The 23,444-nt window shown below is 38.4% G+C and overlaps 2 protein-coding genes across 3 annotated transcripts in view; both read right to left on the reverse strand.

Annotated features, from left to right (window-relative positions):
• Positions 1-7,608, reverse strand: part of commd10 (COMM domain containing 10) — a 66,197-nt gene extending 58,589 nt beyond the window's left edge. Inside the window, exons 1-5 of the mRNA XM_085294885.1 lie at positions 7,410-7,608; positions 4,779-4,869; positions 3,414-3,524; positions 2,940-3,095; positions 224-334 (exon numbers count right to left, since the gene is read on the reverse strand). Coding sequence (XP_085151011.1) covers positions 224-334; positions 2,940-3,095; positions 3,414-3,524; positions 4,779-4,869; positions 7,410-7,438 — 498 coding nt within the window. The 5' untranslated portion in view covers positions 7,439-7,608. The remainder of the gene's footprint in view (positions 1-223; positions 335-2,939; positions 3,096-3,413; positions 3,525-4,778; positions 4,870-7,409) is intronic.
• Positions 7,609-8,541: 933 nt separating this feature from the next.
• Positions 8,542-19,589, reverse strand: ap3s1 (adaptor related protein complex 3 subunit sigma 1). Of its 2 annotated transcripts, XM_085294887.1 has the most exons (7): positions 19,275-19,589; positions 15,490-15,581; positions 14,516-14,627; positions 14,317-14,388; positions 13,044-13,151; positions 11,557-11,598; positions 9,154-9,292 (listed from the first exon to the last, which is right to left on the reverse strand). In XM_085294887.1, the coding sequence occupies exons 1-6, from the start codon at positions 19,341-19,343 to the stop codon at positions 11,563-11,565; spliced, it is 489 nt and encodes a 162-aa protein (XP_085151013.1). In that variant the 5' UTR covers positions 19,344-19,589; the 3' UTR covers positions 9,154-9,292; positions 11,557-11,562. The 2 variants fall into 2 exon arrangements, with proteins under 2 accessions (XP_085151012.1, XP_085151013.1); XM_085294886.1 differs by lacking the exon at positions 11,557-11,598 and having other exon boundaries at positions 8,542-9,292; positions 19,275-19,586.
• Positions 19,590-23,444: the final 3,855 nt, after the last annotated feature.

The raw sequence follows: 23,444 nt of genomic DNA on the forward strand, positions 1-23,444 counted from the left end.
ACACTACAGTTACCCTGGAGCTAGATGCAAGTCTACCTCTGGGTCAAGACAGAGACCAGAGGGATTAGCAAAAGAACAGAGAAAGACTGATGGTGCCTCTTAATTTACATTTACAAAGAACAGCTCTGTGATCAAAGTGCACAATAAGTCTTGGAGCAAATAGGATGTTTACAATAGATAAGTAAAGCTATAAGAAAAGCAGACTGTCTGTATGTGTCCATACCTCAGAGTCTTCACCCTGGAGCCCCAGCTGGAGGACAGCACTGGGAGACTTCAGTCTGGCATGGCTGGACTGAGCCATCTGCAGGTTCAACTGCCAGCCAACATACTCCAGCTGAAACACACAAACAGAGTTTTAGAATTAACATAACCGTAAAAATAAAGCCTCACACTTCAGTTTAATAACTGCCTCAGGCAGCTTTTCAAAGACTTAAAAAAGTGTTTTTCCCATAAAATAATTGCTATTTTATTATTACTTCTGCCTCATCCTCATTATCTTGGTACTTTTGACCTGATTTTTTTATTATCCTTCATTTCCTTCTCATTGTTTTTCCCTCTTTTTTTTTTTTACTGTTTTATGTTTCCAAAGCACTTATTAGTCAAATTAATCAGCATTGCACTAGACTTTTCAATATTTCATCTGTTCGTGTTAACATTTTGCCATATTGCTTTGTTACAAGGACAAAGGAAAACTGCTATTTGCTGCATGGCCACATTTGTGTAGACTTTTACTTTATCCCTTCATCCAAACTTTTCTCCAACAAAAGTGAAAAAAAGACGGTCTGCGTGATGTGATGTGAACTTGTAAAACTTGCAGCGTCTCCTTATACCAACCTCACCAATTCCCCCACCTGCTTGGCTGATTTAATGACAGACACTTCACCAGTCAGCTGAAGCAGTGTGATAGATTAGCAGCGGTGAGTCAAGGCGGGGCAGTTAAGTGTTTTATGATGCAGGGAGAGGCCATAATAATAAACCATGTGTGACTTATTGGTTGTGGATGCATCACAGCACAGGTGTGAGGTGGGGAAGGACTGAAATACGTTTATTTATACTGCAGAAACATTCAAATTAGCAGGAATAAACATTACAACTCTGCGGTCGTTGGTCTTTAAGTTTCTTTACATGTAAAGGAATAAATCTGAATACATTTAATAAACACCTGCATATTTTATTATCTTGCATAAGATCGGTCAAAATAAATGAGCATTCTAATAGTACATTACATAGGCATTGCTTTCTAACACATTTCTGCTTTTACTGCTTGATCGTCGGTCAGTTTGCTCATTTTTAGATAAAAAAACAGGGAATGAAAGGAACTGTCCCGACAACCTCACATGAAGGAAAAATTCTTAATTCTTAATTAAAACAGCAAATAGCCCATTCAATCACACAACAGCCAGTAGCAAGCATAGAGATTAACTTGAGGTCCTGTTCCCACATGTGTGACATTTATATTATTTTGGTATTTAGTTCTCACAACTATTTAGATCGCTGGGGTGATGCGGTCTGTGATTATTTGTAAGACCGTTGCTCGTTTCTGCTGTGCATTCAAAAAACTATTTACTTAATTTGTCAATCATGACACACACACGTATATTTGACACGAGCACTGAGCTTACAGCTACATCTCGCAGTTATTTTCCTTATTGATTCATCTGCTGATTGTTTTGTCGTTTGCTCTGTAAAATGCCAGAACACAGTGGAAAATGTCATTTATAATTGCCCAAGGTGGGATCTTCAAATGTCAGCTTTTTGTCCAACCAACCAAAGATATTGCATTTACAATTGTGATATTATCAGTGAAGAAAAAAAAGAACCAAGTCCTGATATTCCAGAGGCTGAACTCTACAAATTCTTTGATACGCGCAATTAATTGCTTAATCAAAAGCGATGCCAGTTAACGTTCAGTTGGTTGACTAATACTTGTAGCTTTATTTTTCACACCCAGTTTTGATATTGAGCAAGAAATAAGAAATTTATGGCTTTATGTTCAATGAGCATGTGGCAGAAATGACAAGATGCCTGCTGAATAGAAATGGTGTGTATGAATATGAGACTCAATTTAATCTCAAATGTGCATGTGAGACAAAACATATTAATTGAATTATTACAGTATTAGTATAATTACGACTCTATTCTCAAGGATCAATAGCTGTCACATCCTTCCATGTATAAATTCATTAGGGAGCGAGGGGAAGATTTGCCAGACACGAGCAGGTGAGACATATAAATGTCTGACAACAGCAACGGCCCCAGCATAATGTGACTGATGTGTACATGCTGAGTATTTATTCCGCGTTTGATCTTAATTCCCTCGTCTCTGAAAGGAATGCTGTTTGAAGTGTCGCTCTTTAATCAAGTTATAGAGCGAAACAAGTTTAGAAATTAATGAAACAACTTGTGTGAGCTTTGAAAGAAGTCTTTGTAATCCATATGGCTGGAAAGAATTCACACAAAAGCAGGTCAGTCTTAATGTGGACAGTCTGATGCTTATTTTCAATTCAGTATCACATTATGAATTCAATAGAACTCGGCTCGCGATGAAAATAAAATAGAACGGGCGGCTTTGGGTTTTAAAGACGTTATAGCAGGTGTAGTCAAAGTTCAGGTATATCAACACTAATAATGTTCCCAAAAGAATATTACACTGTGTACAGTGTTGCTTGCTTTTACTGTTCCTCCACAGACTTACTGCAACTGAAATTTCTCATTTACACCAGCACAGGCACAACTGGTGCATGAATGACAAGAATAACTGGTTTACAAGCACTGTAAACAAGCAATGTAGTTTCTGCATCAGTGGTAAAACTCTTGTTTGGATATATTGTTTGTAAAACATAAATAACAAACTGTAAAGGGTTTGCTGTGTATATTCTGCTAAATAAAAATAAGCAGTCTGATGCTAACGAGGACAAAAAAAAAAACTTAGACTGTACCTTCTTCGGGGCAAACAAATTACATTTCAGTTTCTCCACCAGTTCGGGTCCAGTAGTTGCCCAGGTCTGAGAGAACACCTCAGCCTTCTCTGGGGTTAGATGGACCATCTCCAGCTGTTGTTGCAAAGAGGCTGGCTTTACATTATGATACACTGCCTAGTAAAGGTGATGAGAGAAGAGGACAGGATGTGTTAATCAGCATCAAATGTATTCATTTATATCGGGTTATTGTGCAGTTACAGTTATAAAAGAACAATCCATTTAATCTAATACCAAACACAACATTGGAAATACAACTACTCGCAACACAACAGTGACCCCAGGTGGAGAAATAGGCTCACTGTGTGATTCAAAAGCTACAGTACACACTCCATGCCAATCTCCTCATATTAAGATATTTAGAAAATATGCAAAATGTGCATCATTTGAGTCACTTTTTATGTGCACTGCAGGAAAAACAATGTGACCACTCACTTGCTCTAATATAAAGGCAGAAGTTTCCAAGACTAGGTTGAGAGCATTTTTATCCAATGAGAGAGCAGCCTGGAGTTTTTCCTCCTCTTCCTCACTGAACGTCCGCTCTCCCTGTGTAGAAAAAAATCCAATGCAATGTAAAAGCATCCTGAAATAATAACTAAATATATGAACGAAAAGACACTGTCTGCTTGACAATCAAAACATTTTCAGAATAAGCTTTAAAACACAGTATGTGGGTGTCAGTGTTAATCTGACAAGTCTGACAACAACAAAGGTTTTCCTTGAAAGGAGCTTATATTCATAAGCAACATACAGTATTAATCTCATGTTACTCACACTAATGTTTTGCTGCGCGCAGCTCCTCTGCTGCCACTCGTGAGTGACAGTCAGTTCAGTCAACAAACAGATTTTTATTATAGTTTTATTTTGGATATTTTTAAAGCAAAATGTGGAACATTGCAGTATCACAATTACCAAAGTTAAGTCCTTGTCACTCTGCTTTCTTCAACTTATCCAATTCAGGGTCATATAGCAGCTAAAGCCAATGTCCTATCTCAGTAGTCATAGGGTAAGAAAGGAGGTACATCCTGGATAGGTTGCCAGTTTATCAGGGCTAACATTGAGAGACAGAGAGAAAACCATTCACACCAACGGCCAATTTAGAATTGCCAGCTAACCTAACATGAACATGGCTTTGGAGGAATCCAGAGTACCTGGACATAACCCACAAAGCAAGAACGTCACAGGTTTGAATGCTTCTGAGTTTGCAAGTTCTCTCTGGGCCTGTGAGCCAATGGTGCTAACTACTGTACCACTGTGCCACCAGTTAAGTAAATAAAGCCCCTAATCTTTATTTAATGTGGATGGTAGGTCATGGATAGACTGAGGCTTGTAGCAATTGAAATCAGACATGCAAAAGGTTGAAAAACTGCTACTGTATGAATAAAAAACAAAGCATAAACTAACAAGGAGTTAAAATATTCATTCTAATTTCATAAATATCAACAAAACAATTCATCCGCTAGGCTGAATTGCAGCATAAGAACATTAAATAATATGATCGCCTGTTGATACATGTCAAAATATCTATTTCATTAAATATTATTATTTTAAAAAGTTGCACTGCCTCCTATTAGCACTTCAAAAAAAATAAAGAAACCACCCAAAGAGTCCCTTGAATAAAACATTTAGTTTGACGAGTCAATCTTGTGACAAACCAGAAAGATTTGCAGATCCAGGTCTGCATGTGCATTAATTAGAGTCAAGTGTGAGCGATGCTCCAGTAAGTCGTTATGCATGCACGACAGCTGTGCTGCGAAGCCTCTCATCTTTGGCACAGATAACATTGTGCAGTCTCCATACCTTCAGATGAAGCTTCTGTATGATGCGGGAGATCAGTCTGGAGAACTTGTTCACATCAATTGCATTGATGAAAGTCACTGCTTCTTTTATGCTGTTTAAGAAAAAAATAAGAGTCACACGTGTTAATGACAATGATGTAGGACAGGAGGTAAAAAAAGAACATCAGCTGTAGTGTGAAGAGTGCATAGCAGCGTAAAATGAGGCTGTGTACTACAGAGTGAATGTAAAATTCTGGGACAATACTAATAATAATGTGTTTTGATTTTATTGTAATTTATTTCATGTTTTTAAGCCAGACAGATGCATGAATGATTCTTGTAAAAACTGAAATTTAAAGGTCTTTCATTTCTTCATCACTACATTTGAGCATCTAGCTCAAAATTAAAATTACGCACCTACTTCGGTTTACTAGCAACATATCAGTAAAATCACTGGGTACAAAAACAGCATCTTAGAGAGACAGAGACTATCAGAGGTAAAGATTGGCAGAAGTTCACCAATCTCCACAAAGAGAATCTGGAGAAATCTCTGTGCACGAGGGACAATTAAAAACAGGCGTGATTCTGTCATAGAAATCACTGCATGGGCTCAAGAATACGTCTGTGAATGCAGTTCCCATGCCATCCACAAATGCAGATTAAAGCTCTAGCATATAAGAAGAATTCACATGTGAAGATGATCCCGAAATGCTGCTATCTTCTCTGCGCCAAAGCTTAATTCAAATCGACTGAGACAAAATGGAAAACTGCTCTGATGAATCCAGGTTTGAAATTCTTTTTGGAAAAACATGGACGCCACATCATCTGGGCTAAGAAGAAAAGGATCAATGAGCTTGTTATCAGCACTAAGGTCAAATGCCTGCTTCCCTGATGGTATGTGTGTGCATATGTGCACCGGCAACTTGCACATCTGGAATGTCTAAACCCATATATACCTTTCAGTGCTGAAGGGTATATGCTTCCATCCAGATGATGACTTTTTCAAGGAAGGCCTTCTCATATTTCAACATGACAATGGAAAACTGAATACTGCACTTAATACAACAGCACGGCTTTGTAGTAAAAGAGAACTTTCACCAACTGAAAACATCTGGAGCATCATGATTTAGAAAATACGGCAAAAAAGTCTCAGGACTGTTGAGCAGCTAAAATCCCAAAGGTCAAACAACTTGTCTCCTCAGTTGCCAGATGTTTATGTACTGTTGTTATAAGAGACAATACCATGAAATTAACTTTCATGAAATAATGAAAAGTCTTAGTTTACAAATTTGATTTTTTTTTTCTGTTATATTATTCCCAGATCATTTCCCATTGTTTTATTTAATACTGCACAATATCCCAGATAGACAGACATCTGTGCATCTATCTATGGTTGAGTGCACTGGCTCCTGGAAGAGATCTATCCTCTTGGGCTACATGGGCTAAAGGTTATCACAGAGTAAAGCCTGATGGAAACGGGAATATTAAGACTGTTACAAATACAGATAATCAATTATTTAAAAATCCAACATGCTGAAATACTGGCTGATATTTTTTTTTCATTCAGACCCACTAAACATAAACATATTTCCCTAATTTTTATAGTATGTAGTTATTTATGTACTCGTTTACACTCAGTTTGGCTCATTTGTAGTATTTGTATTTCTTTCCAAAAGGGAAGTTGCAGAGGGTGGACCAGTTATGCAACATCAACACTCATAATATGGTTGAAGGGTGTTTCAGCAGTCTCTTCTTTACTCTTTCAATGTTAATTTATTAGTCGTTATAAACTGCGATACTAATAGACAGGCTGCAGATAAACCAGCCAGGCTATGTCCGTTAGAACCATTTTCTCAGCGATCCTGCTTCACAACCAGATTCAAAACCTGCAAGAAAAATACCCCAAACAGCATAGTAGTGACACCACATCCCCTTATTGCAGGATTCAGGGGTTCAGGCCTTTTTGTTTTGTTTTTGTTTAGGGTTTGTTTTTTTAAATCTATCTTGATCGTAAACTGGCCTTTTCTTTCATCAAAAAGTTTAAAAAATATATTTAAATCTCTTGCAGCTATACTACATATAGTAACAGAAAGTCTAAATGGGTAAAAGTTTTTTTATTCAAATCGATTACATGATATGATTTCAACTGTCTTATTAAGTGGTTTAAAGGCGGCCAATACTTCTGCCCAGTTTCAAGTTATAGTAGTTTTGTTTTTTAAGCATAAGTAACTTTAAGTAACTTGTACAGACTTAACTCTAAATATATCCTTGTGGGATTTTACTTAACCCGGCACCCCAGTAGTATTTTTATTCTACAAAGACACTGCTTAAGTGTCATTAAGTCATTGTGCGCATAAGTTCGACCACTGTACCAAAGTATGACTCGTTTACTCCAGCCCACCAACATACTTGCTAATGTTACCATACCAGACTGAGCAAACGTGTAAGGCTAAAATGGAAGAAGGCGCATTTGTGCAATTCAATCTCACCAAAATGTAAAAAAGATAAATATAGATACCCTTTGCTAACATGTATTAATGCAACAAATTACAATATCGACTTTCGGCATGCCTTCGTATGCTACAGGTAGCTCAGGCTTTGCTACAAGATAAAATGTCGTTACATGTAATTTTTTTTACATGGGGGGTCCCACCTTTGTGTTTCTTTTATAATGGAAGTCATTGTAGTCTGCGTCCTTAAAAATAGTGTTTGAAGAATTGAAAAGCGTCAAAGCCACAGCAGCATCCTCACACTGTTGACATTCCGGCTTCCTGTTGTCACAAGACAAGTCATGTGACCGTCAAAGCTGCGCGGAGATGCGCAGTCACGGCAGAGAGTGGATCCGCGCTGGCTGCTGTTAGCCTGCTGGATGGAGGGAAATCATTTACTTGCATTAAAAAAAAAAAACGAAAACTTACTGCTGACATTTGTCATCATGTCACTTTCTGCAAAATAAAGTTTCTGTGAGATTTTGTTTTGCGTAAAAACTGCGCACAGTGAATCTCTAGTCACTACGGAATCAGCATTGGACAAATCAGTGCCTGTCCTGCAAGAAAAGCGCTAAGGAAAAAGGAAAAAAAAAAAACCGGCAAAAGCACATAAAATGTATTTTATGCTTTATCTGACATTTACCAGAACAAATTTAGGGCTCTGCTGGGTTTTTTTTTTTTTTTAAACCTCCCCCTTGCAAATGAACTGTTGTTCTGATAAAAGCCCAAATACAATCATGATAATACGTCATTTTAGTTTACTGGTTTTAGTTTTCTGTTTAACTTGTTTTTAGGCAATAAAGGCGCGACATACTGGATAAGAAGGTTTTTGGGTGAGTTTTGTATGTTTTTGTCCCAAATTTATTTTAAATTGTCCATTGCACTGTTCTTTTTCTCCACCTCCGTGGTTTAAAGTTAAGATTTGATAACCCAAAAATGTTTTATGAGTTGACTTGACAAAAGTAAAGTACAGTGGATCTGAGAATTTGTAATAAATGTTAGGCAGCATATTTATTTTAAACATTTAGTTAAATGTAATGTACCACATACATATTTAGCCAAGTATCAGGGGTGATTTGTAGCAGGAGGAACAAGTGTGAAAGGGAAGGTCTAGATGATAGTGAGACTTCTTGTGATAGATGGTTTGGAGACAGTGGCACTGGCAAAAAGACAGGAGGCCGAGCCAGGAGAAACCGGGATAGGGTGAGACGGAGGCAGATAATCCACCATGGTGACTCCCAACAGGAGCAGCTGACATAAGATCTTTATAAAAATGAAGTAAGCCAAGCACACAGGTTTCGTTTTGACGTTTATTATGTTGAAAAAAGAAGAGAAAATAAGTCATATACACACAAAAATTAAGAGCATCATTTGGTAAGACATGGTGAATCTTTGAAAAATACTTTGCATACAAATAAAAGAAAAATCATTTCATATATATTTTTCTGTCACACAGCATATCTTCAACATAATAATCTTCTGTACCCTAAATCTCTCAATACTGTACTAAACTGGTTCCAATTTTGGATTCGAAATATTTTTGCTTTCACTTCTACTTGACTGATTCTCTTAGTCTGGAAAAAAAACAAACTCGTAAGACTGCCCCAAAAGGTCACTTCCTGCCACGCAATTCTCTTTCAAGTAAACACTTTAGCCGATTCCAGTGAGCTGAAAGTCATGAGCCAACCTTCAGTGAGGCGTAAGGAATGTACCATTCATAAATAAATACTTACTTTTACTTCAAACTGAGAAAAATAACACAAGAAGAAAGAGAAAGCACACGTACAAGGAGTGTCAGATCACACAGTACCTTGAAGATTTATAGTTTTGATAAAAGTTGGTGAATTGAGGTTGTGGTAAACAGATTGCATCACTGTAAACATTGGCTGACATCTGCAGGTTCGGGATCTCGCTGCCACTATTTGAAGGAGGGTAAATTTGGCACTTTTATGCTGATGTCACCAATGTTGATGTTTCTGGGCATTTCCGGGAGGTTCATGTTCTTTACAGCTGATACGGCACGAGCGGGCGCTCCTGCAATACCGGCCTATACACACACACACGCACAAAAAACACACACAAGGAGGGTTGATAAGACAAACCAGTGAAGCAGAAAACATGCCGTTACAGGACGAGACACTGAAAAGTGAACACTCGACACACACAGTGCTAAACAAAGTACTAGACAATCAACTGCTGACAAAATGCAAAAGCACTGACAGCTCCTGAGACAGACAACATGTGCAAATGTACATTCAGATGCCTTCATAGCTTCATACGCACATGCATTATTTTTCTTATTTTCTCGAGAATGATTGGATCACAACCAGAGCCAATTATGCGTCAACGGTGAGGACATACTGTACTACACCATTCACTGATTTTGAGCACTACTTCACATTCATCAAATGGACAAAAGGCAGCATTGCTTGGAAAGTGAACCCACCGGACTCTTGAGGACCGATAAGGTTAAAATGGAAGGAGAGAATTGGGTAAAGCAGAAGAATGGATTTTGATATGAAGACGGTAATGATGTTCGGATAGATAGGTGGGTAGATTTCAGAAAATGTACAATGTTTGCTTTAGGAGTAATAGTACAGGTGATACTATACCTCTAGTGAGTTGAATTACCTCTGGGAGCCTACACATGACAGTAGCTAACATTTTTCTGTCTAAATACATATGAACAAAAAAAAAAAAAAAAAAAAAAAAAAAAGTGTGTCATTTGCATGTGTGCTGTGTTAACTACTGATGATAGGAAAAGGCTGTAAGCCTACTAGCACTAAACTACAATGGGAGATCTGTTTTCAGTTACAGAGGAGGCACTTCACTCTAACACAATGAATCTCAATGTGAAATTATATAAGAGAAATTGAGCGTTTTTAAAGGGAAGAAACCAGCCAAGTATAGTTTTTATGATCAATAACACAGATCTGAATACTGAATGATTTGATGTTTTTGTCTCAAGTACGAGCAGACATTTGAGAATCAGTGCGGTTAGAGAACCCCCAGCTGAATCTTTGGAAGACAGACCCAAAAATGACCAAAAGGATAGAAAACTGCATGATCGCTGCCTCGCTAGAAATGAACACCCTTGTAAATAATTTCAGAGCCTGACATGCAAGGTACGCTTGGAATGGAGATTAATCCACTTCATGTTTCATAAGGTTATTTCAATAGGCTGTTTGTCTTAGGGGGTGTCCCTCCCTCTGCCAGGAGTCAAGGAGACTTGTGTTAGACGGAAAGATAACCGTGTTGTTAATCGAAAGGAATGCTGAGCCAGCAAATTGGCTCGGCATTAACAGTGAAGGATACTTTGTTGCTTTGCAGCAGGTCGCCTGAAGGCCTGCTGTGCAAATCCATTATAGTGGGTTTTTAATAAAGTACTGCGTGACGAACACACACAGAAATAGCAACGCCAGCTTCGTGTCACATAACTGCAGTTTGATTCTGTGCTTCATGCAAACAAATGAGCCTTTTGAAAAACTCACCCTGGGCTCAGTCTCGTTTATAAATGATATCAGTGTTAACCTGTAATTTAGCATGTAGATTGAAAACCCCGGGAAACAAATGAGTTACTTTTGTCTTCTGGCTCTGGTAAAACATGTGAAAAATCACCTTCCAGCTTCTCCAAAGCTCGCTGTGCATGTGTAAAAACAATGTTTCACTGTTTAAAAAGGGACATTTTTGCTAGAAATGTTCTTGGCTTGGACTTCTATTATTATATTGTTTCTGCTGCGCAACACACAATCCTACAGTAAAGTCTCGAGCCACCCCTCATTTCTTTATATTTTGCTTCCAAGCAAAAATTGGTGTTTAACAATAGTTCTCCGTGCTGCACCTAGATCCCATTTTCCAAATAAAAATAGAACTCAAGACTTTTTAGCGAATAGCCCAGTATACAATCCCAGACAAACTGCACTTTGGTGACCTTTAGAGATACTAGTTGGTTTTACATAGACAAGGTAAAACATTTCTTTGTTTCTATCTATGCAAAGCTAAGTTATCCACCTGCTACATAAAAACCACTCACACATAAAACTTGTATCTTTTTATTTTGTTTTTTTATTAGAAAGACAGCATGCTACTACATCTCTAGACTGCAATTTCAACGACCGCGACCGTTTTTGTTCCTGATTAAGGAGGGAAACATTTTTGGGTCTGCCACGAAAGATTCCTACTGTATGTTAGTGACGTCACTTTACTTCAACATGGAGGGCCATATGAAGAGACTCAAGAGGGTGGGGGGTGGGGTGGGGGGTGGTAAACTGCAGTTAAGGTTACAGTACTTGGTTGTAAATTTAGCAGTACCTGTGTCTACCTGTCCTGCCTGGTAGACTGAAAGATAAACGTCTGTAAAGAGAGAGAGAGAAAGAGAAGAATGGAAAGAACTGGACAGGGTCAGGAAAAAGAGGAATGAGGAATGTTAAAGCAGATTAAAGTAATTACAGTTTATCTCCACAGAAAAAAAGTGATAGGACCTATCATACACCACAACTGTAAACTGTATACTACAATTATGTATAGCTGCGAAATATAGAGATATTACGTGACAAGAACGTGCGTTTTGAAATGCGATTAATATCATAATCGTTCCTTGCCAGTCGTGGAGAAGAACGGCTCGTTCCTCGGTCTCCAGAGACTGACCTATAATAGAACGGTGCCACTTTCAATTAGCATCAGTGTGATAAACGAACTCTGTGGTCTACGATAGGTCCAAGAGGGAAGAGACAGAGCAGCTCAGATGATCGTAGAACAGTAAAAGATCTGCTTACAGAAGGTCAATCGAAAAGGAAGAGTCTGTCTGCTTAAAATCACACAATGCAGCTCAGATTATTAAAAAATATATACACTTTTTAAAAAAAAAGAAAAAAAGGAAATCTACTGTTAGAGCACACAATTAATCAGCCAGTTAAAAACCTGAACATGAAACCCTTCAGTTTGTCAAGGAAGCAAACAAAGTAGAAACAAATTTGTATGACTTTGTGACTTTCGCTGTAAGAGTAAAACAGGATTTCACCAAAACTCTGACTCAATGCTGATACATTACTGCAGCGTGCTGCAAGTACTTTGGAAACAAAGGGCCAAATCATTAGTGCAGTTCGATTTTAGGACTATCAGATGCTACAATCCACATTATTTTGCAAATAAGTGATTTCATAAAATTGTCTCTGGCTGTCTGTCAAATTAAACTTTTCAATTCGTAAAATGAATGTTTCTCTGCTAGCAAAAGCTGTGTGCAAAGCAAAGCAATGTCCTTGCATAGAGCAGTTATCTAAGCAAGGACACTGGCTTGTAGATGCAAGAAAACAAGTCTGAAAAGCATTTACTACAACACGGACAGCGCAGAAACTTCACATTCTCTTCTAAAATAAAGAGCATATAAAGACACAGCCTGGAACCAGCATATTTTCACTACTGTATTTCAAATATAGATGATATGGCTGATTTTATGGTCACTGAATCTGGAGGTGCTTTGGAAAATGGTACAGTTAAGTCTTCATAGAAATGGTAGAAGTGATGACTATGGCTGTATAGTATACTGAGAGATACAGGAGAGAATATGTTGAGTCTTGATCTGAGTTGAGAGCAGTGCAGCAGCAGGAAAAGAGACCAAAAAAAAAAAAAAAAAAAAAAAAGAGCACAAACACTCAAGAGTGGGTAGGGAGCATCCACAAGGTCACTGGAGAATAGCATGCAGGGTGCAGCATACACACATGCCTGCATACTGTATACACCACCTCAGAGTTTGGCGGTAGCATCAAGACATACAGTTGAACTGTCAGGGTCACGCTTACCTCAGACTTCTCCATCTTGTTCTGGGCATCCACCTGCGTGATGATTTCATTCATGTTGGTCTCCAGGACCATCCCACCCATTACCATCTCGGCCAGAATGTTGTGGACCTGAGAGGAATTACCGGTAGACGTGAATCTAATCGTCACGCAAAACTTTTTCCTCATACTGCAGCATTACAGTGCTGTGAGAAAGTCTTGAGACACCCCTTATTCTGTGTATTGTTCTGTATCAACATGACATGTCTCGGCATGGTGTGTGGGCCTGGATAAAGAAATGGGAAAAATCCAACAAAGACCTGACTGATACATCTGGCCCTTCGCCTGATCCATCTACTGTTTGTCAAAGCTTCATCGGAAACAGTCTGAATGCAAGGGTGGCTGCCATGAAGCCATTCATAAGGAAGGAAAATGTGGAGAAAAGACTGACGTATGCCAAACTGCACAAGAACTGGACTAAAAAATCAGTGGCAACAGTTCTGATGGAGTGATAAATCCAAATGTGACATTTCTGATTCAATTCTCATCAATATGCACAGAGGTGCAACAGTGAGTGTCAAAAGCCATCTTTAAAACACAGAGGAGGCTCTGTGACGGCTTTGGATCTTGACAAAATTGATGGAATTTTGGACGTAAAAAATCACCATCAAATTTTGAACCACCATGCAAAATCATCTGGAAAGCATTCAAATAAAAGCTTTGGTTGTCCTCCAAGAAGCCTGGAGAATTATTGCTGAAGATTCCTTAAAGAAATTCAAAGAAAGCTTGTCTAAGAGAGTTCAGGTTGTACCAAATATCAATTTTCAAAGCTGTTATTGCCTCACATACTTCATTTCCAAGTTTGCACCCATTTCCCATTTTCTTTGCTAAATATAAAAGTAAAGTATGTGACCTTTCTAAGTGTTTTATTCTTAAAATAACAATGCAGGGATTCTTCTGGTTTTTGTGGCTCCCCCTTAACCAAGTTTAACCAGAACCAAAGCAGGATTGCCTGAATTATCAAACAAAACAATGAGGGTGAATAGACAACATTTGTAGCCAAACTACAGTTCAATCTCAATCGGTCCCCTAAACACTGAATTAACTATATAAGAACAAAAATGCCGCTACACAACATGTTATGGAACAAGGCAGGTTATCAAATTTTGTACCATAACATGAGTCACTAATGGCTACAACTGATTTCTGATTTCATAGGAGGTCGAGGTCGTTCCGAGGCTCAAACAAATGGTATTATAAACATGTTACATCACAAAGAGACAAATGAATTTATTACCTTGTCGACATGGAAAATTAAGTCAAGCTCACAGACGTTCTCAAAGCACTTGTCCAGCGTTTCCACAAATACCTGCAAACAAAATAGAAGAAAGGGCTTGTAGACCTAAAGGAACACAGTCTGCAAGAAAGATCCTGAAAGCACACCGACAACTATGGTGAAAGAGACGGTGGCATTATTGTTTTTCCCAGGCTTTTACCTGGATTAAGTCTAAAATTCCTAGTTCGCTCTCTGAGGAGTCGACACAAAAGACAAAGTACAATGTGGCGTAGTGTCTGTAGATCAGCTTGTAGTCTGATCCTCCAATCAACCTGAAAAACAAGAGGCAAGAAAACATTAGAGAAATTGCTCCTCATGAAATATATAATGAGGCCTGTCAGGCATGCCATAGAAACTACGCTCTACTATACACTTAGATAAGGGAATCTTAATGTATGCTAATCTTTTGAACGTACGCACAAGGTTCACGGGGAGTTTAACACTCAGAGAGAACTCTGAACCCTGAGAATGACCTGATTTAACTAGTATGAAGTAAACACAGATAAAGACGTGAAGAAAAATAACAAGATCTTTTCAGTTATTATGAGTCAGTGTAACGGTAGTACACAACATATACAAGCGTGAAAAGATAGAAACTGGTAGTGGTTATTCAGCCTCTTGCTGGGTTTGATAAGAAATCACAGTTTCTGTTAACAACAGGAAATGTAGGAACTCTCCCTCGGTATTATGCAATTATTAAATAAAATGAGTAAATGAAATTAGTTTTGGGTTGTGGGCTTTTTTATGCGTTTGTTGTGCTCTCCATTCAGTGACTTGATTCTTATTAGGTTTTTTTGCTACGGATATTTTTTCATTACCCTTCAATTTTGCAAAGTGTAATGAGACAAAAAAAAAAATATGCAAGAGCAACTGCGAGCAGTGGTGTTTCACAGCTCCACGCCTAGTTCCTCATTCGTGAATGTTAAATGAAGATCAAACGAACACCGTTGCTATTGATTGCCATTCATACAGCCCTCCGAGCTTTCCTTTGGAGAGTGAAATTAAGTCCTGTAATGTTGCGTCAAAGTCAATTATCTTCTGGAGTAGATTACTTCCACTAAAGCCTGCTTCTTTAGCATTTAGACACAGTCGCGTATGCACAAACAGGCTCAACCGAGCAACCTCATAACTTACATTCCTCCTTCGAGGAAATTGCAGACATTCTCATCTCTTTTTGAGACCAAGTGGAAGGTTTCCCTGATGATCTGTTGCTCTGTGTCTTCATTCTGGAGGACGAATTAGGAAACAACAGGCTGTTAAACACAGCGACAGTAAACAACGTGATGTTTGCCCACTTAATTGCTTCCAGTGAGCCAGTTCATTACTATTAGCCAGAAGACTGGTCTGACAGGATATTAATGGTTCCTCTCACCTCTCCCTTTTTGTTTTTTTATTAAATACGTGTATTCCTAAGTAGCTAAAAATAAAAGATTTATATAACAAACACATTTTTCAAAATCAAATATACAATACCCAGAGGTCACAGAGGCTCTTACTAAACCATGTCAGGGAGGCTTATCTCTGCAAAGAGATGAGATTATGTTCAAAGCATTCAATATCCTTAGGCATGTTTGAATGAATAAGGGAACAAAATCTTCTTCATCAGATTGTTCTGTCTTTTAAATCATATTGAGGGCTCACAGAAAGGATCTAAAAAGACAGTCTCTGCGCTGTCAATACAAGCTCAACAACCTTGCTAAAAATCTGCTTTACTGCAACTCTAACAATGACACAGTCTCACCAAAGGGTGCTAACGTCCTCTCTGGATCTTTAACAGTTCAGTGAGTAAAGGGAGAGCACAGGGTGACCAGTATGCAGCTGGCTAAAAATCAGTCATGTGATGTGCAGCATGGGACTTAATGATACAGTCACAAAGCAGAGCAGAGCAGTGAGCCTATTGCAGAAACAGCAGCAGCTTTTAAACATGTCAGAGTTTGAGAGTTTCCCCATCTGGTTACATGAACCTGCAAATCTATTTGAAATTCTGGAGGTTCACAAGCAGCAACACAGTATAAGTTACATTTAAGGACCAACAGGAGGCTAAATAAATAACACGATAATATATGTTAACATATTTCATGTGGTAGCCAAACATACCAGAAACCCTAAGATTATAGAAGGAGATTTTTAATTACTAGTATTCAAATTTTAAACCGTTAAAAATATTACCAGGTGAAGCGATTTTCCCGTTACGATACCGAGAAAATCGTTATCAATAACGGCCACCAGAAAATATCTGCGCCCTACTCACCTTTTTCAATCCCCCTCCACCTGAGGACTAACCAGTTATGGTGAAACCACACCCACTGTAACAATTGTTGGAAATTGATATCACCATGGTGACAAGTGCAAGTCAAAACAATGATCAAAACTACATATGATGGTCCCTATACAGCATTTTCCATTATGCAGTAGTTAGTATGCCAACGGGGGGCCAAAGAAGGTCAGCCAATGAGCCTGTGACACAGGACATGGCTGCCTAAGGCTCACTGATGTACAAAGAGTGCAAAAAAGATCTACTACAGCACAAGATGCTGACAACCCTAATGCTGCCTGTCATAGAAAGTTGAACCTTTATTTGTATGGGGCCTGTGTAGCCACAGACCACCACAGAAACCACCAGCAATGAGATCAGAACAGAACAGTGTAAAAAGGAGAACTGGTCTGAACATTTACACCACATGTGCCATCAGGTCTGTGTTGCATTATTTACCTGTGGAAAGAAGGCAGCCAGTTGCACTATAGGAACTGGCTTGCCAGCATAGCCATTGTGTTATACTCTGTGCAACATCCAACTGGGAAACGGTGGCTGGCAGTTATGTTTATGCTACATTAACAGATAGCGTATATCCTTTCACTGCAACAGTTTTCACTGATGCAGATGTGTTATTCAGCAGAATAATGTGCTCAGCAACACTGCAAAAAATAACTCTGGAATGGGAATATGACAGAGGTCAGCGTCACTGTGCTTGATAGCACAGGACACCTTCAGAGCTGTTTTGGAGGTCAGAGCTGTTTTGACAGCCTGGACGAAGGGGAGCTACAAAATATTAGGCAGGTGGTTTTAATGGTGCAGCTTTCACAGTGCATGTTCATCCACCAGCCTCCACTCATGGGTCTGCACATCTCTCCTAAAGCATGTTTTAGCACATTGTTACTTTAACACGAGAACCACGACGTCCTCATCAAAAAAAATAAATCATAAAATAAGCAAAGCAACTTTTTTGTAAAAGCAGTAGCACAAAAAAAAAGTCTATACTGCTACGTAAAAGTTATGGCTTACATTACTTACTGATGATGAATGAATTATATATAGGGAGAATTTTTATGTGCACATATTTCTCCCTCCTCTCAGACTGGACACATGCTTTGGGTTTATGTCTGAGCCAGCAGGCTGGCTTTAACAACCAGAACAACGCCTCTTCAGCTCTGCCACTCAACGCAGACACACACACACACACACATATAAGGCACAGCCACACTAAGACAAACAACATACCGAGGCTTAACAATAAACTCTTATCAATTAACCGAGTCCTAAAGATAGTTTTCACAGTCAGTCGGATGTGTGAAATTGTATATGCAGCCAGCCTGTAAGCCGACACCTCAACTGGTAACATAACAGATGGCATCTACATGGACTACTTCTAATCCAATCAATTTGTGTTTACCCTCCTGAAATACAAACGCATTAATGTCCATCTCAATAAATAATTATGCAACATGGAAAATGAATCTGAACAAATATTTATAAGGTTAAATTCATTTGCTGCTTTCTATTTTGAAACCCCTTTTAGAGATTCTGCTTTTTCTGATTTCTGATTCTAAAAATGATGCATACTGCCAGACTGACTAATCAATCAAATTACCACTTGGTATATACTTATGTTTTTAAATACAGACTGCTGGGTGATGCCCATCATCTGTTTTCTTAAATCGAATCTTTTCGGGATGTTGTTCTACCCTAAAAACATTCAGTTATCTAGACTGAGATCAAATCGGAAATCTGCATTTATGAGTTCCAGCTGAATCCATCTCCAGTGCTTCTAAATCCACTATTGAACAGCGCAACGAAACTCACATGTGAAAAGCAGGTGCTTGGAAAGTGTGCAGAATTTTTAAGCAGGTTCAACTTTTTTCTGGCAATTCATCTGTTAATCAACTTTTGTTTGTGTGTGTCCCCAATTTGTCCCCAAGAGTTCATTCAGGGAGCTGGACCAACGCATGTGCAACCTTGTTATTGTGATACCTACATAAAAAGAAGGCGGCCGTCTTGAGGTATAAATCCAATTATAAGTCCAAGCCAGCACAGCTCACACAGCAAATGACATTACATAACCTGGCATTTGTTCCCTGTAGCTTTTTAAACAGAGCAGGTAGCCTGCTTTAGTGATGCCAACTTACAGGCAATAATCTCATGGCATCAGTGATGGGATGGACTGAGCACGAGTCACTCACAAGGGCCACAGCTATTACAGTCATGTGACACAAACAGTAAACCTGCTTCGGGCTGTGCATCACACAGACTGTATATAGGCTGCATGAGATTAGATTTAATAAGCTAAGTGAATAAAACGGAGCTCACTCCTGTTCACGCAGCCTCAGCGGGAATGTGATAGCCTCGCTTCGGCTTGCACACGTTTAATTATTCATATTTTTAAAGGCCAGCGTGGATCAGAGTGGCATCTTATAGCCTACATCAGTTTGAAACAACTGCACATTATTGAAGTACCCATTCAAACAGTGTGCAGCACAGTGTCATTAATGCTGACAGTGATTGGATTTTTTTAAAAGTGTCCTCAGCACAGCTGTACAGCTTGTGATATTTTTTTTTAAATTAACCGTTTCCACGTTGACCCGTGAATCTTACATATGTGCAGCAAATAAATGAAAAATATTAAGAAGAAATTTTCACTCACATAATGTTCGTAGAATTTAGAAAGCCTTGGTTTGCCGTGGTTGTTGAATATTAAAATGGCTTTTATCATGATTGTAGCGGATCAGAATGAGGCGGGGAAGAGAAAGGGATCAGTCTGCGAAAGACTGGTGTCCGTCAGCTCCGGTGAACCCAGATCTGAGCGGGATTCACGGCTAAAGCCCGTCTCGATTTAAGGTTAGTAAACGGGATAGCTTCGAGCTACACTCTGCTACTCCTTCATCGTCTCTTTACGGAAATATTCCACGTCAAGGACCAGTCATGCTCTCCTCCTCCTGCTACAGCAGCCGAGATGGCTCAAACTTTGCTGTGGGTAAATGCAAATCACGGGGTTAAAAAAAGAAGAAGAAGAAGAAAGAGCGTTTATTGATTTGTTCCTCATTCTAAGAGTGATTCTCTCCACATCCACTGGGGTCAGCCCAAGCATTTTCTTAATCACTGAACTTATTTTACTGTGATCACCATTTTTAATATTAAGTTGATGTTTCTTCATCTTCTTCATCTTAGTGGAACTTAGATTACCCCTAAAAAGTCCTGAAAACTTATTAGAGTAACTTTAAAGGTAGGATAATATTCATGACAGTGACATCTTTGGCCAGTTAACCTAAAGCACATATCTCTGGACAATGAGATGCAGGTGGTCAACGGCGTCACCAAGGGGGGCGTGGCCACTGGCCAGCCACCAAGATTATCCTATGTTGCTAATAATGTTAATAAACGTGATTACAAGAGAGCAGAAGGCACCCAACAATCAATCGATCACTTAAAAAAGATTATTATGGATTTCAAATCTTTTATCTTATTTTCATCTTATTTGGTTAAATGTTGGTCACTATTTTCAGTGATATCAGCTTTAATAGCAGGAAATTAAGTAGGTATATAATAAGCTATATTTGACAACAGCATAATAAAACTAGAAATTTTGTTTTTAGTGTGCCACACCAATATTTTTAGTGGCCCCCAACTAGCCACCCCAATGAAAAAATTCTGGAGGTGCACCTGGGTGAAGTAACTAGAGGAAATCCACCCAAGCACCCGGGAGAGCATGTAAACTCTACACAGTTTCAAACTAACCGTCTTGCCATGAAAACACAGGACTAACCCTGAAGCACTGAATGCCAAATGAAAATTTTATCCAAAGTTCACAAGGTTGATTATCTGGGAATATTTTATATATTGTTAGTGCATTCTCCAAAAAATTGCATTTGGGTCTGGTGACATTAGAGGAAACGTGATGAGGTCACAAACACTGACCAGGTTAACAAAGGACCAAGAATTCAATCATCAAATTTCATGACGATATAAAAATATGAGATATAGCCATGCTCAAGAAGACAACAGTAAAATGTGCTGTAGTCTTGTTTATGTTCTTAGTTAAACTTTTAACTTTGAAGGAACATTATTTGAAATTATAAACATAAGAATTTTTAACATTTGTCAGTGTTTGGAAATGTTGCCTCACAACTTGGCACACATTTAGCCTTTGTGTCTTTATACAAGCTTTTAATGTTTCATTTAATTTAAACATGTTTTTAATCGTTTTTTGGTCCATCCATCCATTCTCTTCCATTTATCCACATTTTGCAAAGGGGGCTGGAGCTTATCTCATCTGTCATAGGGCAAGAGAGGCCAGGTAGACCCTGTAAAGATCACCAGTCTATTGCATGGTCAACACATTTGTGCTTAATTTTATGACACAAACCTTTTTGATTTTGTGTTAGAAAAAACTGGTTTAAAAGTAACTTAACTCTAAGGCAACTTGTTTTTTAAGTTAGAAATTCCACATTTTTCACAGGATCACATCATTGATCCTGGCCGATTTCAGTAATATTTATTATAGTAAACGTTAGAAAATCTGGTCCTCTAATGGTTTTTATATGGTTTAATGTAAACATCTGCATGAAAAATGCTATGCAGTCTAAAGTCCTCTTGCACTAAAAACACAAACTTGAACGATGATTTAGGCAGCCAGCAACTGTTTTTTGTTGTCACCATACAGCATACAAAAAGAAGGCTGTCTTTTAAAAAGATGAATTTACAAAGAAAACTCAGCATTGTAAAAAAAGACAAACAAATGCAGTCATATGAAAAGTTTACACCAGATGCTGTGCAGTCCCATGAAAAACTGCATTCACCCTTATATTATAAATGAGTAAATAGCAGCCAGGTGCTGCTAATCAAATGCAATTCACTGACTGATAACCAATAAGTGTGACAACCTCTATAAAACCAGAAGTTCTGGCACTTTGCTCCTCTGGAACATACAGGTTGTGTGAACACTGAATGTTAAAGTTCATAGTAGAAGAATTAATAAGAGACTGAAACCTGATTGAAAGAGGTCAACACCAGAAAGCTTCTTCTTTCTATAAAAAACATGGCAGCACAGCTTATGTTTGCAAAGCTGTCTCTGAACTTCTGAAGGACGTGACCGAAGTGCTGATGTCTGTCATATTTCACAGGACCACATTTGGCAAAAAACAAGCACAGCTTATCAATGCAAACACTTCATACCACGTCAAGTACAGTGGTGGAGGGGTGATGATTGGGTATGTTTTGCAGTCACGGGACCTGGGAACCTTGCAGTCATTGATTTGACCATGAACTCCTCTTTATAAATATCTCTATAAATATACATATGAGGCCATCTGTCCAAAAGTTAAGGCATGGATGAAACTGGGTCGTGCTACAGGACAATAATAGCAGCAGCAAATCTAAACCAGAATGACTGAAAAAGAAAAATCAAGGTGTTGCAACAGACCACTGAAGGTACAGACCTCAACTTGGCTGAAATGCTGTGACAGGAGAGCTGTGCATAAGCAAGTGTCTGCAAACCTCAATGAACTGAAGCAACATTGTAAAGAAGCTTGGCCAAAATTCCTCTACAACAATGTGGGAGACTGACAGTCATACAGAAAACAATTCCTTCAAGTTATTGCTGCCAAAGGAGCTTCTCGAAGCTACTGAATTCTGGAGTGTTTTTGGGGTTTTTTGCAGGGTTTTGGGGGGGCTTTTTCCTCAATGTGGGCAGCTCCACCTTGGTAATCAAGATTCAAAGTTTCAGCCACAAGGTGGAGCAAAAATTCATTTTACAATGCTGATGTGGCAGCTCAGAGGAAAACTTGGCACATTGTGATGCAAAGAAAGTTCTCCACTCTTGGTTCTAGTAAACACGAACATGATGCTTCTTCAGACAGGTTGGATTTTCCTCTAAAGTACAGATATGTGTTGAATGACAGAAAACAAATGCAGAGTATTCCTGCTGGAAAAACCTGAGCTCAGCCATGGATTTAGACTCTAATCTGAAGTCAAAGTAAATAAATAAAACAAATGATAACAATTAAGTTTTGTGATAAAATTTTCAAAAAAAAACAACAATTACATAGATTTATGTAAGTTATGTATGAAAAATGTAAAAACTGTCTTTTTCATCTCCATTTGAGCATGACATGGTGACCAAACTTAGCTCTCTAGTATCTTTTTATCTTTTATATTTTAATCAGTCACTGCACTGTACAAACTATTTATTCATTTATTTATTTCCCGTATTGACACACACTTTTGTCACACTTTATTTTTGAGACAAGCATGTGGAGGACTGGAAAAGAATCACCTGTGTGGAATGTGTTGCGTGTCTTAAGAAAAATGTGCATTAAGGTGGGACTCACTGATAAACAGCTGCTAGAACACAGTGTGAAGATGTTGGCAATCTCATCCAAAATATTTCTCTGACTGGTTCTCTTTGTCTCTATTTGAAAGGAAAAATTTCACAGACAAGAAAATGAAAGCATTTAATCTTTTTGATCTCCAGATTATGTCACATTTTATGATCACAAAGGTGCATAGATTTGAATCAACCTTTATTTCCACTTATGCTGACAATCAGCTGGTTATGTTTGTTTATGAGTCTCCCATCATAACATATCCTGCTCTGGTACTTTTCCACCAGTGATAACCTACACCCAGGAAAGAAAAACCCCCAGTCCGTGCTCATTGCACAATCTGTAATTAAGTATTCACCCATTTTTTTTTTCAAATAGATAACAGCTACTTAAGTTGCCTTCTTGAATTAATTATTTTATTTTATTTTTATTTTTATTACTGGATTGCATTTATTAAAGGATTTTCTTTTTCTTCTTCTCTTTGCATAGTTTAT

The sequence above is a fragment of the Mchenga conophoros genome, linkage group LG12 (assembly GCF_057382185.1).
Source record: "Mchenga conophoros isolate Kocher_MC1m ecotype Shallow Benthic linkage group LG12, M_conophoros_male_GT1.1, whole genome shotgun sequence".
NCBI classification, from domain to species: Eukaryota; Metazoa; Chordata; class Actinopteri; order Cichliformes; family Cichlidae; genus Mchenga; species Mchenga conophoros.

Excerpts from the sequence above, each read along its gene's own strand:
- ap3s1 (XM_085294886.1), bottom strand. The coding sequence starts at position 19,343 with ATGATAAAAGCCATTTTAATATTCAACAACCACGGCAAACCAAGGCTT. Across the intron at positions 14,628-15,489 it reads AATTTCCTCGAAGGAGGAAT|GTTGATTGGAGGATCAGACT; the intron begins GTAAGTTATGAG and ends CTTGTTTTTCAG. Across the intron at positions 13,152-14,316 it reads TAATTTTCCATGTCGACAAG|GTCCACAACATTCTGGCCGA; the intron begins GTAATAAATTCA and ends AATTCCTCTCAG.